Genomic DNA, 21,454 nt, shown 5'->3' with positions numbered 1-21,454 from the left:
CAGAAAGCCCTGATTCCAGGGTCATTGCCGTTTATTAGAGAATAATGGAGCTTTTGGTGGTGGCCGTCCCTTGTCACTTGTATCGGGAACTAGTATGTTTATGGGAACAGCAGCGATAACGAGACAAATCGCCGTGATCATGGTATACAGTGGTTGTCTATGTGTCTCCTGAATATAAGGTTCAGCCAGAAACAACCTATCTGGGCCCAATTCAGACTTCATCAAGCAGCAGCAAATTTGCAGGCCGGGCGATTACCGATAGGCTGTGCACATATGAGGCCGCCCTGCGATGGAATCCTAATACTTTTTATAATCGCCGGCCATTTGTAAGGCGATTGACAGGAAGACGGTGTTTGGGGGGTGGTAATGAGCTGCTATCTGGGAGTGTCCGGAAAAATGCAGGCGGAAGTCATGTGACATCAGCTCCGCCCCCGATCAGCCTGATCCTATCACAGCCGCTGAGTAAGTCCTGGGCTACACACACACTGCACACACTGGGGAATCATTACATGGTGAGCGGCTGTTATCTGGGAGTGTCAGGGAATACGCAGGAGTGGCCAGGTGTGTGAGAGGAAGTCATGTGATGTCAGCTCCGCCCCCGATCAGCCTGATCCTATTGCAGCCGCTGAGTAAGTCCTGGGCTACGCACAGACTGCACACACTGGGGAATCATTACATGGTGAGCGGCTGTTATCTGGGAGTGTCAGGGAGTACGCAGGTGTGGCCAGGTGTGTGAGAGGAAGTCATGTGATGTCAGCTCCGCCCCCGATCAGCCTGATTCTATCACAGCCGCTGAGTAAGTCCTGGGCTACGCACAGACTGCACACACTGGGGAATCATTACATGGTGAGCGGCTGTTATCTGGGAGTGTCAGGTAATACGCAGGCGTGGCCAGGTGTGTGAGGGAAAGTCATGTGATGTCAGCTCCGCCCCCGATCAGCCTGATTCTATCACAGCCGCTGAGTAAGTCCTGGGCTACACACAGACTGCACACACTGGGGAATCATTACATGGTGAGCAGATTGTGTTTGGATCTGCAGGCAAATCCCTGATCCAGCTGCATTTGCCGGGCACTGCTAAGCCATCCGCAGGCTTGCACGGGGCAGGAGTCACTGTGCTGTGGCGGGTCGGCGTATACATGATCGCTGGGTTTCAAAATCAGCAGCCGTCCGGTCAGGTAAAAGGGAAAAACTCATGTTGGTGTTTACATACGTCGACCACCGCCACGTTGGCCTTTTTGTTGTGTCAACGTCGAACTTTTGGTGCCAATCTAGATGCTGTTGACTCATCGTCCGTCTACCGGAGGATTGTATCGGTTGTGGTGGTCTGGTTAAGCCCAGCACAAACTGCACAGTGACCTTTATTGGTCATCATCACTTTTGTGACCGCCACATAGACGCGGTGAGATGTCGTCTGCTGGCCGGACAAAGAGATGGTCCAAGGATTAATTTCATCAGTGAGGGAAGGGGGATCCCTGGTGTCTGCCCCAATACACATGTCCATGGAGTACAAAGTAAGAATCATGGGTATCATCCTATATAATATAAAGGGCTATAACTCCACGTTACCTCATGCAAGAGGCTCGTCTCCTGTAGCAACAATCCTATATTTGCATAGACACGCCCCTCTCATCAGCCGACACTCTCCATAAGGCTGCAGTGTCCTTAGCTACACTGTCTGCACACGCGGCGGCCATGTTGTTGTAGCCTGTCTGCTTTAGACCGCACAGACCGGAAGTCCCTTACAATAGCTTCCGGGCGACGGCTGTGTTTCGGGAAGTAGTGAGTGCGGGGGAATATGGTGTGACTGACTGTAGCAGGTAATGGTGGGATGTACTACAGATGGAGCAGAGTGTGGTGTAATGTTACTGTAATACATGTGCAGACTACTCCACAGTCCTGTTATTATAGCGCAGGTGGAGCAGACTCTGGTTTCCTAGTATGAGACATGTGGAGCAGGCTCTGGTGTCCTTGTTATTATGTTACATGTGGAGCAGACCCTGGTTTTTATTATATGATGCAGGATAAGCAGACTCTGGTGTCCTGCTATGATTAAGGTGTAGCAGACTCTGGTGTCCTGTTATGATACTTCTGGAGCAGGCTGTGGTGTCCTGTTTTGATACAGGTAGAGCAGACTCTAGTGTCCTGTTTTCATACGGTATTTCATAAGAAACAAGACTGTACCCACCACATAACTGCCCCTAAGCATGGCAGGTAGGCGGCCAATCAGAACACACCTGTACCCACCACACAACTGCCCATAAGCATGGCAGGTAGGCGTCCAATCAGAACACACCTGTACCCACCACACAACTGCCCCTAAGCATGGCAGGTAGGCGACCAATCAGAACACACCTGTACCCACCACATAACTGCCCCTAAGCATGGCAGGTAGGCGGCCAATCAGAACACACCTGTACCCACCACATAACTGCCCCTAAGCATGGCAGGTAGGCGGCCAATCAGAGCACACCTGTACCCACCACATAACTGCCCCTAAGCATGGCAGGTAGGCGACCAATCAGAACACACCTGTACCCACCACATAACTGCCCCTAAGCATGGCAGGTTGGCGGCCACTCAGAGCACACCTGTACCCACCACATAACTGCCCCTAAGCATGGCAGGTAGGCGACCAATCAGAACACACCTGTACCCACCACATAACTGCCCCTAAGCATGGCAGGTAGGCGGCCAATCAGAGCACACCTGTACCCACCACATAACTGCCCCTAAGCATGGCAGGTAGGCGGCCAATCAGAGCACACCTGTACCCACCACATAACTGCCCCTAAGCATGGCAGGTAGGTGACCAATCAGAACACACCTGTACCCACCACATAACTGCCCCTAAGCATGGCAGGTTGGCGGCCACTCAGGACACACCTGTACCCACCACATAACCTGCCCCTAAGCATGGCAGGTAGGCGGCCAATCAGAACACACCTGTACACCCACCACATAACTGCCCCTAAGCATGGCAGGTAGGCGGCCAATCAGAGCACACCTGTACCCACCACATAACTGCCCCTAAGCATGGCAGGTAGGCGGCCAATCAGAGCACACCTGTACCCACCACATAACTGCCCCTAAGCATGGCAGGTTGGCGGCCACTCAGGACACACCTGTACCCACCACATAACTGCCCCTAAGCATGGCAGGTAGGCGGCCAATCAGAGCACACCTGTACCCACCACATAACTGCCCCTAAGCATGGCAGGTAGGCGGCCAATCAGAGCACACCTGTACCCACCACATAACTGCCCCTAAGCATGGCAGGTAGGCGACCAATCAGAACACATCTGTACCCACCACGTAACTGCCCCTAAGCATGGCAGGTTGGCGGCCACTCAGGACACACCTGTACCCACCACATAACCTGCCCCTAAGCATGGCAGGTAGGCGGCCAATCAGAACACACCTGTACACCCACCACATAACTGCCCCTAAGCATGCCAGGTAGGCGGCCAATCAGAGCACACCTGTACCCACCACATAACTGCCCCTAAGCATGGCAGGTAGGCGGCCAATCAGAGCACACCTGTACCCACCACATAACTGCCCCTAAGCATGGCAGGTAGGCGGCCAATCAGAGCACACCTGTACCCACCACATAACTGCCCCTAAGCATGGCAGGTAGGCGGCCAATCAGAGCACACCTGTACCCACCACATAACTGCCCCTAAGCATGGCAGGTAGGCGGCCAATCAGAGCACACCTGTACCCACCACATAACTGCCCCTAAGCATGGCAGGTGGGCGACCAATCAGAACACACCTGTACCCACCACATAACTGCCCCTAAGCATGGCAGGTAGGAGGCCAATCAGAACACACCTGTACCCACCACATAACTGCCCCTAAGCATGGCAGGTTGGCGGCCACTCAGGACACACCTGTACCCACCACATAACCTGCCCCTAAGCATGGCAGGTAGGCGGCCAATCAGAACACACCTGTACACCCACCACATAACTGCCCCTAAGCATGGCAGGTAGGCGGCCAATCAGAGCACACCTGTACCCACCACATAACTGCCCCTAAGCATGGCAGGTAGGCGGCCAATCAGGACACACCTGTACCCACCACATAACTGCCCCTAAGCATGGCAGGTAGGCGGCCAATCAGAGCACACCTGTACCCACCACATAACTGCCCCTAAGCATGGCAGGTAGGCGGCCAATCAGAGCACACCTGTACCCACCACATAACTGCCCCTAAGCATGGCAGGTGGGCGACCAATCAGAACACACCTGTACCCACCACATAACTGCCCCTAAGCATGGCAGGTAGGAGGCCAATCAGAACACACCTGTACCCACCACATAACTGCCCCTAAGCATGGCAGGTTGGCGGCCACTCAGGACACACCTGTACCCACCACATAACTGCCCCTAAGCATGGCAGGTAGGCGGCCAATCAGAGCACACCTGTACCCACCACATAACTGCCCCTAAGCATGGCAGGTAGGCGGCCAATCAGAGCACACCTGTACCCACCACATAACTGCCCCTAAGCATGGCAGGTGGGCGACCAATCAGAACACACCTGTACCCACCACATAACTGCCCCTAAGCATGGCAGGTAGGAGGCCAATCAGAACACACCTGTACCCACCACATAACTGCCCCTAAGCATGGCAGGTTGGCGGCCACTCAGGACACACCTGTACCCACCACATAACTGCCCCTAAGCATGGCAGGTAGGCGGCCAATCAGAGCACACCTGTACCCACCACATAACTGCCCCTAAGCATGGCAGGTAGGCGGCCAATCAGAGCACACCTGTACCCACCACATAACTGCCCCTAAGCATGGCAGGTAGGCGACCAATCAGAGCACACCTGTACCCACCACATAACTGCCCCTAAGCATGGCAGGTAGGCGGCCAATCAGAACACACCTGTACCCACCACATAACTGCCCCTAAGCATGGCAGGTAGGCGGCCAATCAGAGCACACCTGTACCCACCACATAACTGCCCCTAAGCATGGCAGGTAGGCGACCAATCAGAACACACCTGTACCCACCACATAACCTGCCCCTAAGCATGGCAGGTAGGCGGCCAATCAGAACACACCTGTACACCCACCACATAACTGCCCCTAAGCATGGCAGGTAGGCGTCCAATCAGAGCACACCTGTACCCACCACATAACTGCCCCTAAGCATGGCAGGTAGGCGGCCAATCAGAGCACACCTGTACCCACCACATAACTGCCCCTAAGCATGGCAGGTAGGCGGCCAATCAGAGCACACCTGTACCCACCACATAACTGCCCCTAAGCATGGCAGGTAGGCGACCAATCAGAACACACCTGTACCCACCACATAACTGCCCCTAAGCATGGCAGGTTGGCGGCCACTCAGGACACACCTGTACCCACCACATAACTGCCCCTAAGCATGGCAGGTAGGCGGCCAATCAGGACACACCTGTACACCCACCACATAACTGCCCCTAAGCATGGCAGGTAGGCGGCCAATCAGAGCACACCTGTACCCACCACATAACTGCCCCTAAGCATGGCAGGTAGGCGGCCAATCAGAACACACCTGTACCCACCACATAACTGCCCCTAAGCATGGCAGGTAGGCGACCAATCAGAACACACCTGTACCCACCACATAACTGCCCCTAAGCATGGCAGGTTGGCGGCCACTCAGGACACACCTGTACCCACCACATAACCTGCCCCTAAGCATGGCAGGTAGGCGGCCAATCAGAGCACACCTGTACCCACCACATAACTGCCCCTAAGCATGGCAGGTAGGCGGCCAATCAGAACACACCTGTACCCACCACATAACTGCCCCTAAGCATGGCAGGTAGACGACCAATCAGAACACACCTGTACCCACCACATAACTGCCCCTAAGCATGGCAGGTAGGCGGCCAATCAGAACACACCTGTACCCACCACATAACTGCCCCTAAGCATGGCAGGTAGGCGGCCAATCAGAGCACACCTGTACCCACCACATAACTGCCCCTAAGCATGGCAGGTAGGCGGCCAATCAGAACACACCTGTACCCACCACATAACTGCCCCTAAGCATGGCAGGTAGGCGGCCAATCAGAACACACCTGTACACCCAACACATAACTGCCCCTAAGCATGGCAGGTAGGCGGCCAATCAGAGCACACCTGTACCCACCACATAACTGCCCCTAAGCATGGCAGGTAGGCGGCCAATCAGAGCACACCTGTATCCACCACATAACTGCCCCTAAGCATGGCAGGTAGGCGGCCAATCAGAGCACACCTGTACCCACCACATAACTGCCCCTAAGCATGGCAGGTAGGCGGCCAACCAGAACACACCTGTACCCACCACATAACTGCCCCTAAGCATGGCAGGTAGGCGACCAATCAGATCACACCTGTACCCAACACATAACTGCCCCTAAGCATGGCAGGTAGGCGGCCAATCAGAACACACCTGTACCCACCACATAACTGCCCCTAAGCATGGCAGGTGGGCACAGTTTATGTAATTTAATTATTCTCTAAATTTATCAATAACATATTGGGGTGTCACAAGAAATATGCTGATATCCCGCAGCGCCACCACCAGTGACACCAGTCTCATTACTCCATATAATGACACTAGGTGATTCATCTCGCCCTATGGGCGCTCTTCACACCGTCGTAAGTGGCTGCGCCCCCTTAATTTGTGAACATTTGTATATGAGAAAGATGGTTAGAATTGTATGAAAGATGCCTGTATTGCAACTTGAGTTATAGGTGAAATGTGTTACATAGAGAGCATATGATGTGGAAGGGGGTGTGTATTGTTTTGTTTAATTAAAAAGTGGTTACAGAGTAAGATGTACATTGATAGTGTGGATGGTACAGTGACATTTGTGGGTGTGGGGGGGGGGCCTGTGTGTGCATGTTGTTTAGGTGTGGGTGTGCAATAGTATAGTAGGGTGTTTCTGAGTCAGCGGCTCCCCACTGGCGGAGGTCACGACACAGGAAAACAGGAGGCTGGGTAGTGATAGGGGTGTGTGGGCATAAGGGGGACTAAAGAGGAGGGTGGGAGATACTGTGCTGCTTCTGCCAGTGGGTGAGGGACCAGCGTGGCAGTACAGGATGGTGTCCCTGAGTCAGTGTCTCCTCCTACTGGGTGGGAGTTCGGGTGCATGAGAGCAGGAGGCTGGGCTATGAGGCATGATAGGGGCATGTGGGCAAAACAGCGTCAGGCAGGTAGGCGACCAATCAGAACACACCTGCACCCACCACATAACTGCCCCTAAGCATGGCAGGTTGGCGGCCACTCAGGACACACCTGTACCCACCACATAACCTGCCCCTAAGCATGGCAGGTAGGCGGCCAATCAGAGCACACCTGTACCCACCACATAACTGCCCCTAAGCATGGCAGGTAGGCGGCCAATCAGAACACACCTGTACCCACCACATAACTGCCCCTAAGCATGGCAGGTAGGCGACCAATCAGAACACACCTGTACCCACCACATAACTGCCCCTAAGCATGGCAGGTAGGCGGCCAATCAGAACACACCTGTACCCACCACATAACTGCCCCTAAGCATGGCAGGTAGGCGGCCAATCAGAGCACACCTGTACCCACCACATAACTGCCCCTAAGCATGGCAGGTAGGCGGCCAATCAGAACACACCTGTACCCACCACATAACTGCCCCTAAGCATGGCAGGTAGGCGGCCAATCAGAACACACCTGTACACCCAACACATAACTGCCCCTAAGCATGGCAGGTTGACGGCCACTCAGGACACACCTGTACCCACCACATAACCTGCCCCTAAGCATGGCAGGTAGGCGGCCAATCAGAACACACCTGTACACCCACCACATAACTGCCCCTAAGCATGGCAGGTAGGCGGCCAATCAGAACACACCTGTACCCACCACATAACTGCCCCTAAGCATGGCAGGTAGGCGGCCAATCAGTAGGCGGCCAATCAGAACACACCTGTACACCCAACACATAACTGCCCCTAAGCATGGCAGGTAGGCGGCCAATCAGAACACACCTGTACCCACCACATAACTGCCCCTAAGCATAGCAGGTAGGCGGCCAATCAGAGCACACCTGTACCCACCACATAACTGCCCCTAAGCATGGCAGGTAGGCGGCCAATCAGAGCACACCTGTACACCCACCACATAACTGCCCCTAAGCATGGCAGGTAGGCGGCCAATCAGAACACACCTGTACCCACCACATAACTGCCCCTAAGCATGGCAGGTAGGCGGCCAATCAGAGCACACCTGTACCCACCACATAACTGCCCCTAAGCATGGCAGGTAGGCGGCCAACCAGAACACACCTGTACCCACCACATAACTGCCCCTAAGCATGGCAGGTAGGCGACCAATCAGATCACACCTGTACCCAACACATAACTGCCCCTAAGCATGGCAGGTAGGCGGCCAATCAGAACACACCTGTACCCACCACATAACTGCCCCTAAGCATGGCAGGTGGGCACAGTTTATGTAATTTAATTATTCTCTAAATTTATCAATAACATATTGGGGTGTCACAAGAAATATGCTGATATTCCGCAGCGCCACCACCAGTGACACCAGTCTCATTACTCCATATAATGACACTAGGTGATTCATCTCGCCCTACGGGCGCTCTTCACACCGTCGTAAGTGGCTGCGCCCCCTTAATTTGTGAACATTTGTATATGAGAAAGATGGTTAGAATTGTATGAAAGATGCCTGTATTGCAACTTGAGTTATAGGTGAAATGTGTTACATAGAGAGCATATGATGTGAAAGGGGGTGTGTATTGTTTTGTTTAATTAAAAAGTGGTTACAGAGTAAGATGTACATTGATAGTGTGGATGGTACAGTGACATGTGTGGGGGGGGGGCTGTGTGTGCATGTTGTTTAGGTGTGGGTGTGCAATAGTATAGTAGGGTGTTTCTGAGTCAGCGGCTCCCCACTGGCGGAGGTCACGACACAGGAAAACAGGAGGCTGGGTAGTGATAGGGGTGTGTGGGCATAAGGGGGACTAAAGAGGAGGGTGGGAGATACTGTGCTGCTTCTGCCAGTGGGTGAGGGACCAGCGTGGCAGTACAGGATGGTGGCCCTGAGTCAGTGTCTCCTCCTACTGGGTGGGAGTTCGGGTGCATGAGAGCAGGAGGCTGGGCTATGAGGCATGATAGGGGCATGTGGGCAAAACAGCGTCAGCGACTCCCCAGTGGTGGAAGTTACGGTTCAGGAGAGCAGGAAGCTGGTAGTGATAGGGGTGTGTGAGTATACGGGGGACTAAAGAGGGGCTTAGGGGTGCCGTGAATTGCGGGAGGGGCCGTGAATCAAGGGAGGGAGGGGGCGCAGGTGTCGGTGAATCGCGGGAGAGGGTGGGGGTCCGCAAAGCGTGGGAGGGGGCGTGAATTGCGCGAGGGGGGGTTGCGAATCACAGGAGGGGGGTGCGCGGGGGGTCCGTGAATTGCGGGAGGGGGGGGGGCGCGGGGCGCAATGAATCACATAGTTGGTTATATATTCTTGTAGAAGGATGGTAGGATGTTGCTGTCATACAGAATGCATTTACATAAACAGTAATAGTAGCAGTAAAAGGTCTGACTTAAAACACCTACAGTAAAACAGAACAGGTGTTATATATTATACAAAGAATTGGTTGATGATGTGTAGGTTGACGTGCACATAGTTCATAGTTGTCACTGGAAAAAAATTGCTACAAGAAAAAATCAACACAGAAAGTTCAACACATGTAAATGTTGACATATGTGTGGCACTTCATCGGTGTCCATGTCGACACATGAGAATGAATATGAAAACATTCAAAAAAAGAAAAATAAATCTTCAAAAACTCATGTCAACCTTTTTCATTTTAAACCATAGCCATGCCAGTGTTTTGCATGTGCCATTTAATCCTGGGGTTGCCGTGAATCACGCGCAGGGGTGGGGGGGGGAGGGAGGAGGTGAGGGGTATCCGCGAATCACGGGAGGAGGGGTCGTGGGTGGATGCCGTGAATTGCGGGAGGGGGGGTCGCAGGGGGGGTGTGGGTGCCGCGAATCGTGGGATGGGGGGGCGCGGGGGGTTGCAGTGGGTCGCGGGGGCGGGGGGTTGCCGCAATGACAGGAGGGGGGGGTCAGGGGTGGGGAATCACGGTAGGGGGGGTCGTGGGGGGCACCGTGAACCGCGGGAGGGGGGGCCCAGGGGGTTGGCACGAATCGTGGGAGGGGAGGTCGCGGGGTGCCGCGAATTGCAGAAGGGGGGGTGTGTCACGGGGTGGGGCCGCGAATCGCGGGAGTCACCGGGGGTGCCGCAAATTGCGGGGGGTGTGCTGCAAATCGCAGGAGGGGGGTCGCGGGGGGTACCGCGAATCGCCACAAGAAAAAATCAACACAGAAAGGTCAACACATGTAAATGTTGACATAATTGTGGCACTTCATTGGTGTCCATGTCGACACATGAGAATGAATATGAAAACATTGAAAAAGTGAAAAATAAATCTTGTCAACCTTTTTCATTGTCGACCATAGCCATGTCAGTGTTTTGCATGTGCCATTTAATCGTGGGGATGCCGTGAATGGGACACATTGCACTGTTTCTGGACTTTCTACTTTAATTTATGGATTACCATCGCCTGTGCTTAAACACCTTTCTTATCAATTACCCTGTTTAAAATGACAGGTGATGACAATCATAAATTAAGATGGAAGTGCACAAACAGAGCATTCTGTCCCTCCTGGAGAGGGTCATGTTGGGAGGTATGGAGGTGTGGGGCGCTCACCTGGTGTGTCTGGTGAGTAGCTGTGTCTTTGCTGTGTAACATGGGGAGGCAGAGGGTGTCTGGCACTGTCTGTGGGCTCACTGGGCTGGTTCTCTGTCATGTGAGTCAGAGGCTCCACCCTGCGTTACAGCTCCAGACACACTTTGAGTGACAGATGTAGCCAAATATATGAGATGAGGCTCACATACAATATATTCCCTGCCCAATCATGTAACAGCCTAATGCTCCTGTGTAAGGATTCATATACTCCCATAGGGTCTTATTCTAGTTCATTCTTTCTGACAAATTCCTTCTTAGATGGACAAAACCATGCGCACTGCAGGTGGGGCAGATGTTACTTGTGCAGAGATAATTAGATGTGGGTGGGGTTTTACTTCAAAGTGAGATCTATATTGCAGTGTAAAAATAAAGCAGTCAGTATTTTCCCTGCACAGAAACAAAATAACTCACCCAAATCTAATTCTCTCTGCACATGTTACATCTGCCCCACCTGCAGTGCACATGGTTTTGTCCATCTAAGAAGGATTGTCAGAAAGAGTGAACTAGAATAAGGCCAATAATGCCTCTGTATAGCTTCATGTAAGTATTACTTGTATTCCTACTGTGTATTCCATATCTCTACAGGACACAGTATACCTGCTATACCATCTAACTGACTTACCGGAATATGGACGAGGAGAAATATCACACTACCCAGAAGATACTAACCCTCACCCTGGAGATCATCTACCTGCTGACCGGGGAGGTGAGGTCACAGTGACATCACTCTTATCTCTATTACTAACACCGGGACCTGACCGGGGAGGTGAGGGGGTCTGGGGGAGTCACAGTGACATCACTCTTATCTCTATTACTGACACAGGGACCTGACTGGGGAGGTGAGGGGGTCTGGGAGCGTCACAGTGACATCACTCTTATCTCTATTACTGACACAGGGACCTGGCTGGGGAGGTGAGGGGGTCTGGGAGCGTCACAGTAACGTCACTCTTATCTCTATTACTGACACAGGGACCTGACCGGGGAGGTGAGGGGGTCTGGGAGCGTCACAGTGACATCACTCTTATCTCTATTACTGACACAGGGACCTGACTGGGGAGGTGAGGGGGTCTGGGAGCGTCACAGTGACATCACTATTATCTCTATTACTGACACAGGGACCTGACCGGGGAGGTGAGGGGGTCTGGGAGCGTCACAGTGACATCACTCTTATCTCTATTACTGACACAGGGACCTGACCGGGGAGGTGAGGGGGTCTGGGAGCGTCACAGTGACATCACTGTTATCTCTATCACTGACACAGGGACCTGACTGGGGAGGTGAGGGGGTCTGGGAGTGTCACAGTGACATCACTCTTATCTCTATTACTAACACCGGGACCTAACTGGGGAGGTGAGGGGGTCTGGGAGCGTCACAGTTACATCATTCTTATCTCTATTACTGACACAGGGACCTGACTGGGGAGGTGAGGGGGTCTGGGAGCGTCACAGTGACATCATTCTTATCTCTATTACTGACACAGGGACCTGACCGAGGAGGTGAGGGGGTCTGGGAGCGTCACAGTGACATCATTCTTATCTCTATTACTGACACAGGGACCTGACTGGGGAGGTGAGGGGGTCTGGGAGCGTCACAGTGACGTCACTCTTATCTCTATTACTGACACAGGGACCTGACCGGGGAGGTGAGGGGGTATGGGAGCGTCACAGTGACATCACTCTTATATCTATTACTGACACAGGGTCCTGAATGGGGAGGTGAGTGAGTCTGGGAGCGTCACAGTGACATCACTCTTATATCTATTACTAACACAGGGTCCTGACTGGGGAGGTGAGGGAGTCTGGGAGCGTCACAGTGACATCACTCTTATATCTATTACTAACACAGGGTCCTGACTGGTGAGGTGAGGGAGTCTGGGAGCAGCACAGTGACATCACTCTTATCTCTATTACTAACACAGGGACCTGACTGGGGAGGTGAGAGGGTCTGGGAGCGTCAGTGACATCACTCTTATCTCTATTACTAACACAGGGACCTGACTGGGGAGGTGAGGGGGTCTGGGAGTGTCACAGTGACATCACTCTTATCTCTATTACTAACACAGGGACCTGACTGGGGAGGTGAGGGGGTCTGGGAGCGTCACAGTGACATCACTCTTATCTCTATTACTGACAAATGGACCTGACTGGGGAGGTGAGGGGGTCTGGGAGCGTCACAGTGACATCATTCTTATCTCTATTACTGACACAGGGACCAGACCGGGGAGGTGAGGGGGTCTGGGAGCGTCACAGTGACATCACTCTTATCTCTATTACTGACACAGGGACCTGACCGGGGAGGTGAGGGGGTCTGGGATAGTCACAGTGACGTCACTCTTATCTCTATTACTGACACAGGGACCTGACCGGGGAGGTGAGGGGGTCTGGGATAGTCACAGTGACGTCACTCTTATCTCTATTACTGACACAGGGACCTGACTGGGGAGGTGAGGGGGTCTGGGAGTGTCACAGTGACATCACTCTTATCTCTATTACTGACACAGGGACCTGACTGGGGAGGTGAGGGGGTCTGGGGGCGTCACAGTGACGTCACTCTTATCTCTATTACTGACACAGGGACCTGACCGGGGAGGTGAGGGGGTCTGGGAGCGTCACAGTGACGTCACTCTTATCTCTGTTACTGACACAGGGACCTGACTGGGGAGGTGAGGGGGTCTGGGAGCGTCACAGTGACGTCACTCTTATCTCTGTTACTGACACAGGGACCTGACTGGGGAGGTGAGGGGGTCTGGGAGCGTCACAGTGACGTCACTCTTATCTCTATTACTGACACAGGGACCTGACTGGGGAGGTGAGGGGGTCTGGGAGCGTCACAGTGACATCACTCTTATCTCTATTACTGACACAGGGACCTGACTGGGGAGGTGAGGGGGTCTGGGAGCATCACAGTGACATCACTCTTATCTATATTACTGACACAGGGACCTGACTGGGGAGGTGAGGGGGTCTGGGAGCATCACAGTGAACTTATTCATTTTGTACATTACCTCAAGCACTTGTAGTTCAAGTCATATCAATACATATTCTGAAATATAAATGTATATTTATATAAATGTTTCTTGATACACAGGATTACATGTTAATGAAGAAGAAATCTGGTGAATGTGTGTTCCCAAGCATTCCCTATGTGTCAGGAGTGAGCAGGACCCAGAGCCCCATCCTGGAGCCTCCACCTTATTTACTGATACATGAGAGGGACAATGACCAAAAAATCCTGGAACTTATCAACAAGATCATCCAGCTGCTGACCGGAGAGGTGACTGCTGGGAATGGGACGTTATACAGTAACACCGGGGGATGTGACAGGAGAGGTGACTGCTGGGAATGGGACGTTATACAGTAACACCGGGGGATGTGACCGGAGAGGTGACTGCTGGGAATGGGACGTTATACAGTAACACCGGGGGATGTGACCAGAGAGGTGGCTGCTGGGAATGGGACGTTATACAGTAACCCCGGGGGATGTGACCGGAGAGGTGACTGCTGGGAATGGGACGTTATAGAGTAACACCGGGGGATGTGACCGGAGAGGTGACTGCTGGGAATGGGACGTTATACAGTAACCCCGGGGGATGTGACCGGAGAGGTGACTGCTGGGAATGGGACGTTATAGAGTAACACAGGGGGATGTGACCGGAGAGGTGACTGCTGGGAATGGGACGTTATACAGTAACACCGGGGGATGTGACCGGAGAGGTTACTGCTGGGAATGGGACGTTATACAGTAACACCGGGGGATGTGACCGGAGAGGTGACTGCTGGGAATGGGGCGTTATACAGTAACACCGGGAGATGTGACCGGAGAGGTGACTGCTGGGAATGGGACGTTATAGAGTAACACCGGGGGATGTGACCGGAGAGGTGACTGCTGGGAATGGGACGTTATAGAGTAACACCGGGGGATGTGACCAGAGAGGTGACTGCTGGGAATGGGACGTTATACAGTAACACCGGGGGATGTGACCGGAGAGGTGACTGCTGGGAATGGGACATTATACAGTAACACCGGGGGATGTGACTGGAGAGGTGACTGCAGGGAATGGGACGTTATACAGTAACACCGGGGGATGTGACCGGAGAGGGGACTGCTGGGAATGGGACGTTATACAGTAACACCGGGGGATGTGACCGGAGAGGTGACTGCTGGGAATGGGACGTTATAGAGTAACACCGGGGGATGTGACCGGAGAGGTGACTGCTGGGAATGGGATGTTATACAGTAACACCGGGGGATGTGACCGGAGAGGTGACTGCTGGGAATAGGACGTTATACAGTAACACCGGGGGATGTGACCGGAGAGGTGACTGCTGGGAATGGGACGTTATACAGTAACACTGGGGGATGTGACAGGAGAGGTGACTGCAGGGAATGGGACGTTATACAGTAACACCGGGGGATGTGACCTGAGAGGTGACTGCAGGGAATGAGACATTATAGAGTAACAGTGGGGGATGTGACCGGAGAGGTGACTGCTGGGAATAGAACGTTATACAGTAACACTGGGGGATGTGACCGGAGAAGTGGCTGCTGGGAATGGGACGTTATACAGTAACCCGGGGGATGTGACCGGAGAGGTGACTGCTGGGAATGGGACGTTATAGAGTAACACCGGGGGATGTGACCGGAGAGGTGACTGCTGGGAATGGGACGTTATAGAGTAACACCGGGGGATGTGACCGGAGAGGTGACTGCTGGGAATGGGACGTTATACAGTAACCCCGGGGGATGTGACCGGAGAGGTGACTGCTGGGAATGGGACGTTATAGAGTAACACAGGGGGATGTGACCGGAGAGGTGACTGCTGGGAATGGGACGTTATACAGTAACACCGGGGGATGTGACCGGAGAGGTTACTGCTGGGAATGGGACGTTATACAGTAACACCGGGGGATGTGACCGGAGAGGTGACTGCTGGGAATGGGGCGTTATACAGTAACACCGGGAGATGTGACCGGAGAGGTGACTGCTGGGAATGGGACGTTATAGAGTAACACCGGGGGATGTGACCGGAGAGGTGACTGCTGGGAATGGGACGTTATAGAGTAACACCGGGGGATGTGACCGGAGAGGTGACTGCTGGGAATGGGACGTTATACAGTAACACCAGGGGATATGACCGGAGAGGTGACTGCTGGGAATGGGACATTATACAGTAACACCGGGGGATGTGACTGGAGAGGTGACTGCAGGGAATGGGACGTTATACAGTAACACCGGGGGATGTGACCGGAGAGGTGACTGCTGGGAATAGGACGTTATACAGTAACCCGGGGGATGTGACCGGAGAGGTGACTGCAGGGAATGGGACGTTATACAGTAACACCGGGGGATGTGACCTGAGAGGTGACTGCAGGGAATGAGACATTATAGAGTAACAGCGGGGGATGTGACCGGAGAGGTGACTGCTGGGAATAGGACGTTATACAGTAACACCGGGGGATGTGACCGGAGAAGTGGCTGCTGGGAATGGGACGTTATACAGTAACCCGGGGGATGTGACCGGAGAGGTGACTGCTGGGAATGGGACGTTATAGAGTAACACCGGGGGATGTGACCGGAGAGGTGACTGCTGGGAATGGGACATTATACAGTAACACCGGGGGATGTGAACGGAGAGGTGACTGCTGGGAATGGGACATTATACAGTAACACCGGGGGATGTGACAGGAGAGGTGACTGCAGGGAATGGGACGGTATACAGTAACACTGGGGGATGTGACCGGAGAGGTGACTGCTGGGAATGGGACGTTATACAGTAACCCCGGGGGATGTGACCGGAGAGGTGACTGCTGGGAATGGGACGTTATACAGTAACACCGGGGGATGTGACCGGAGAGGTGACTGCTGGGAATGGGACGTTATACAGTAGCACCGGGGCATGTGACTGCTGGGAATGGGACGTTATACAGTAACACCGGGGGATGTGACCGGAGAGGTGACTGCTGGGAATGGGACGTTATACAGTAACACCGAGGGATGTGACAGGAGGGGTGACTGCTGGGAATGGGACATTATACAGTAACACCGGGGGATGTGACCAGAGAGGTGACTGCTGGGAATGGGACGTTATACAGTAACACCGGGGGATGTGACTGCTGGGAATGGGACGTTATACAGTAACACTGGGGGATGTGACCGGAGGGGTGACTGCTGGGAATGGGACATTATACGGTAACACCGGGGGATGTGACCGGAGAGGTGACTGCTGGGAATGGGACATTATACAGTAACACCGGGGGATGTGACCGGAGAGGTGACTGCCGGGAATGGGACGTTATACAGTAACACTGGGGGATGTGACAGGAGGGGTGACTGCTGGGAATGGGGCATTCAGGAGAACACAGTGTCCCACTGGAGGGTCAGGTAGGTGGAACTGAGGTCTCACCAAATACCAATGTGACTGTCACTATATGATCTGTGGATTTTATGTGCTGAATTTCTTCTGTTTTATATGTGCTCTCTTACTGTGTGTATTATTCAGGGTAAAACCCTAACAGATAGGAAGGTAGAAGATACAGAGGGAGAAGAAGAGACGTATGTGACTGATATGAAGGCAGAAGATACAGAGGGAGGAGAAGAGACGTATGTGACTGATATGAAGGCAGAAGATACGGAGGGAGAAGAAGAGACATATGTGACGGATATGAAGGCAGAAGGTACAGAGGGAGAAGAAGAGACGTATGTGACTGATATGAAGGCAGAAGATACAGAGGGAGAAGAAGAGACATATGTGACTGATATGAAGGCAGAAGATACAGAGGGAGAAGAAGAGACGTATGTGACTGATATGAAGGCAGAAGATACAGAGGGAGGAGAAGAGACGTATGTGACTGATCTGAAGGCAGAAGATACAGACGGAGAAGAGACGTATGTGACTGATATGAAGGCAGAAGATACAGAGGGAGAAGAAGAGACGTATGTGACTGATATGAAGGCAGAAGATACAGAGGGAGAAGAAGAGACGTATGTGACTGATATGAAGGCAGAAGATACAGAGGGAGGAGAAGAGACATATGTGACTGATATGAAGGCAGAAGGTACAGAGGGAGAAGAGGAGACGTATGTGATGGGTGATCAGCAGTGTACGGAGGAGGAAATCCCTACAGGTATCCGCACAGGTGAGTAATAATCACTAAGTACCAAACAACCTGCACACTCTCTGGAATAAATGCAGTTAGTAACCTACCATATTGTAATTGGATTGCGGGAGGGAACAGGAGTATCCCGGGGAAGTCCACATAAGCCGGGGGGGAGGATATACAAACACCAAACCAAAAGGGCTCTTTCTGGAATCAAACCCCTGTCCTCAGTGCTGTGAGGCTGCAGTACTAGAGAGGAGGGGGGGGAGCCCTCTGCAGTATCTATGCCCTCCAGTCCTCCTTCCTCCCCATATAAAGCCCAGTCAGACTTTCCCACCTGCTCCTGATGATGTGATTGTACACGCCTGCGGCGCGCATTACAGTTATGAATCACTGTGCACACACACTCAGTAATATTACTGTGTGGTGCAGGGATTGTACAGGTAGGCAGGAGGGGGAACAACCTGGATGCTTTGCTGAGAAAATCCCTTAGGAAATCACCAGCTTCCAGGGATGAAACGCGTCAGTTATTTCATTTCCTTATTAGGATGATGATTAACTTAAGGGGTTCGGTTTTGTAGTTTGAGGTTTGAATTAGGGAAACATCAACATGAAATGCACACTGCCGACATAATGAACTGAATGTTGTCACAAATGTCAACCAGCTCTACTGAACCAATTACCTGTCTGTTTTGCCTTCTAATGATGGTAATGTAACGGAAGATGTTTCCTTTCTTGTCCCCAGAACATGAGCACGGAACCAGGACTGTCTCGGATGGACCTCTTACCTTCACTCCAGACCATGAAAGCAAAGATTACACCACAAGAGACTCCCCGGGAGCAAACCCCATCACCCCAAATATACATCCAGTCTGTACAGATCTATCATCCGGTCCCTCTAAGACTGAGGAATGTTCCCCTGATAAATTGGATATTCCCAGTAAAGATCAGAGAGGGGATACATTATTCCCATGTTCTGAGCGCGGGAAATGTTTTACCCAAAATGCAAAACTTACTATCCATCGGAGATGTCACACAGCTGAGAAGCCGTTTCCATGCTCTGAATGTGGGAAATGTTATACTTTTAAATCAAACCTCATTAGACACCAGGCAATCCACACGGGGGAGAAGCCCTTTTCATGCTCGGAGTGCTGGAAATGTTTTACAAATAAATCCTATCTTGTTGAGCATCAGAGGACTCACACAAAGATAAAGCCATACTTGTGTTCTGAATGCGGGAAATGTTTTACACAGAGATCGCACCTCGTTAAGCACCAGGGCACGCACACTGGTGTGAAGCCCTTTTCATGCACTGAGTGTGGGAAATGCTTTACGAATAAATCATATCTAGTTGAGCATCAGAGGACTCACACAAAGTTAAAGCCGTACTCGTGTTCCGATTGCGGGAAACTGTTTACGCAGAGAACGCACCTTGTGAAACACCAGGGCACGCACACGGGTGAGAAGCCATTTCTGTGTTCTGCGTGTGGGAAATGTTTTACGTATAAATCGTATCTTGTCAATCATCAGAAGACTCACATAAGAGAGGCTGCACTCATGCGCTGATTGCGGAAAACATTTCACCCGGAAAACCCATCTTGTTAAACATCAGGGCACTCACATGGATCAGAAACCGTTTCCATGTACTGCGTGTGGGAAATGTTTTACAGATAAATCAAATCTGGCTATCCACAAGAGAACACACATGACAGAAAGGCCGTTTCCATGTTCTGAGTGTGGGAAGTGCTTTAAACGAAGAACACATCTCGCTGCACACCAAAACACACACACTAGTGTACGACCATTTCCATGTTCTGAGTGTGGGAAACGTTTCAGACAGAAATCATATCTGATTGGACATCAGAGGACTCATGCAAACATAAAGCCACACTCATGTTCGGAATGCGGGAAATGTTTTAGAAGGCGAACTCACCTTATTAAACACCAGGGTACTCACAGGGGTGAGAAGCCGTTTCCATGTTCTGAGTGTGGGAAATGTTTTACAGATAAATCAAACCTTGTTAAACACCAGAGAACACACAGGGGTGACAGACCGTATGCGTGTTCTGAGTGTGGGAAATGTTTTACACAGAGAACGCACCTTGTTAAACACTGCACAACTCACAGAGGGGTGAAGCCATTTCTTAGTGTGGGAAATATTTCACACAAAATATAACTTTTGTAGAACATTAACTGACTTGCAATGGTGGATAGAACTCCGCTTCCTCTATTTTTAAGTTGCAGGCACCGGTTTTGCATTGCATGTTTTCCAGGTCCCCTCACAGAATCACAAGTGATATAATTAGTTTTATCATTTAAAATGTGTGAGTAATGAGTATACCTGTACACCTGCCAGGTGACCTGGGAAACGTGTCAGTGATTAATGAGTACACCTGTGTCCCTGCCGGGTGACCTGGGAGATGTGTCAGTGAGTAATGAGTACACCTGTGCACCTGCTGGGTGACCTGTGACATGTGTCAGTGAGTAATGAGTACACCTGTGCACCTGCCGGGTGACCTGGGAAATGTGTCTGAGTAATGAGTACACCTGTGCACCTGCTGGGTGGCCTGGGAAATGTGTCAGTGAGTAATGAGTACACCTGTGCACCTGCCGGGTGACCTGGGAAATGTGTCAGTGAGTAATGAGTACACCTGTGCTCCTGCCAGGTGACCTGGGAAACGTGTCAGTGATTAATGAGTACACCTGTGTCCCTGCCGGGTGACCTGGGAGATGTGTCAGTGAGTAATGAGTACACCTGTGCACCTGCTGGGTGACCTGTGACATGTGTCAGTGAGTAATGAGTACACCTGTGCACCTGCCGGGTGACCTGGGAAATGTGTCTGAGTAATGAGTACACCTGTGCACCTGCTGGGTGGCCTGGGAAATGTGTCAGTGAGTAATGAGTACACCTGTGCACCTGCCGGGTGACCTGGGAAAAGTGTCAGTGAGTCCCGGGATTGTGCGCATGCATGTGAAAACTCCCGGGATTTTGCCATATGTCTAAAAGGAGTATACTTAACTACTTTATAATACATATGTAGTTTTTCCATAATGTACGATTTGTATTTATTTCTGTGTGTATTTATTAAATTATATTATAATATTATTATCTGGTCTCTCTGGTTTCTGAATTCCGATATATAATTTTTTGACTTTGTTGTCCTCTCATTATGCGTACATTGATATACTTCTGTATTTCTTTGTAGTGTCTAATATCAGTTGGGGAGATTGAACATTATATTCGGTACTCTTTACCTAGCACGGCGCCCACGATCTTGATCGTGGGCATCGTGAGGTAAAAAATTGCGTCGGTCGCGTGCTAAAGATGCCCGGCCGCGACGCGACCGACGCGATGTCCATGATTTCCCCATTGAAAACCATGTTAAACATGGACATCGCGTCGGTCGCGTCGCGGCTGGCCATAAATGTGCACACGATGGCCGCGACGCGATGCCCACGATTTGCCATAGGAATCAATGTTAAAAGGCCCGATGGACACGATTTTCATGTTAAATGGCTGAATGGACCCGATTTTACCATAGGAAACAATGTTAAAT

General features: G+C 51.8%; 2 protein-coding genes across 3 annotated transcripts in view; both read left to right on the top strand.

Annotated features, from left to right (window-relative positions):
- Positions 1-21,454, top strand: part of LOC146009910 (uncharacterized) — a 272,626-nt gene that overhangs the window by 92,795 nt on the left and 158,377 nt on the right. The gene's annotated exons all lie outside the window — the stretch shown is intronic.
- LOC146009942 (uncharacterized) lies at positions 1,693-19,463 on the top strand. 2 transcript variants are annotated; one of them, XM_083150611.1, is made up of 5 exons: positions 1,693-1,819; positions 11,386-11,506; positions 13,888-14,073; positions 17,300-17,936; positions 18,643-19,463. In XM_083150611.1, exons 2-5 carry the CDS (start codon positions 11,429-11,431, stop codon positions 19,461-19,463), a joined length of 1,722 nt encoding a protein of 573 aa, XP_083006737.1. In that variant the 5' UTR covers positions 1,693-1,819; positions 11,386-11,428. The 2 variants fall into 2 exon arrangements, with proteins under 2 accessions (XP_083006737.1, XP_083006738.1); XM_083150612.1 differs by lacking the exon at positions 13,888-14,073.

The sequence above is a fragment of the Crinia signifera genome, chromosome 6 (genome assembly GCF_055691185.1).
Source record: "Crinia signifera chromosome 6, ASM5569118v1, whole genome shotgun sequence".
In the NCBI taxonomy this organism is placed as follows: Eukaryota; Metazoa; Chordata; class Amphibia; order Anura; family Myobatrachidae; genus Crinia; species Crinia signifera.
Note: the sequence above shows the minus strand (reverse complement) of the source record. Positions and strands in the feature narration are given on the sequence as shown.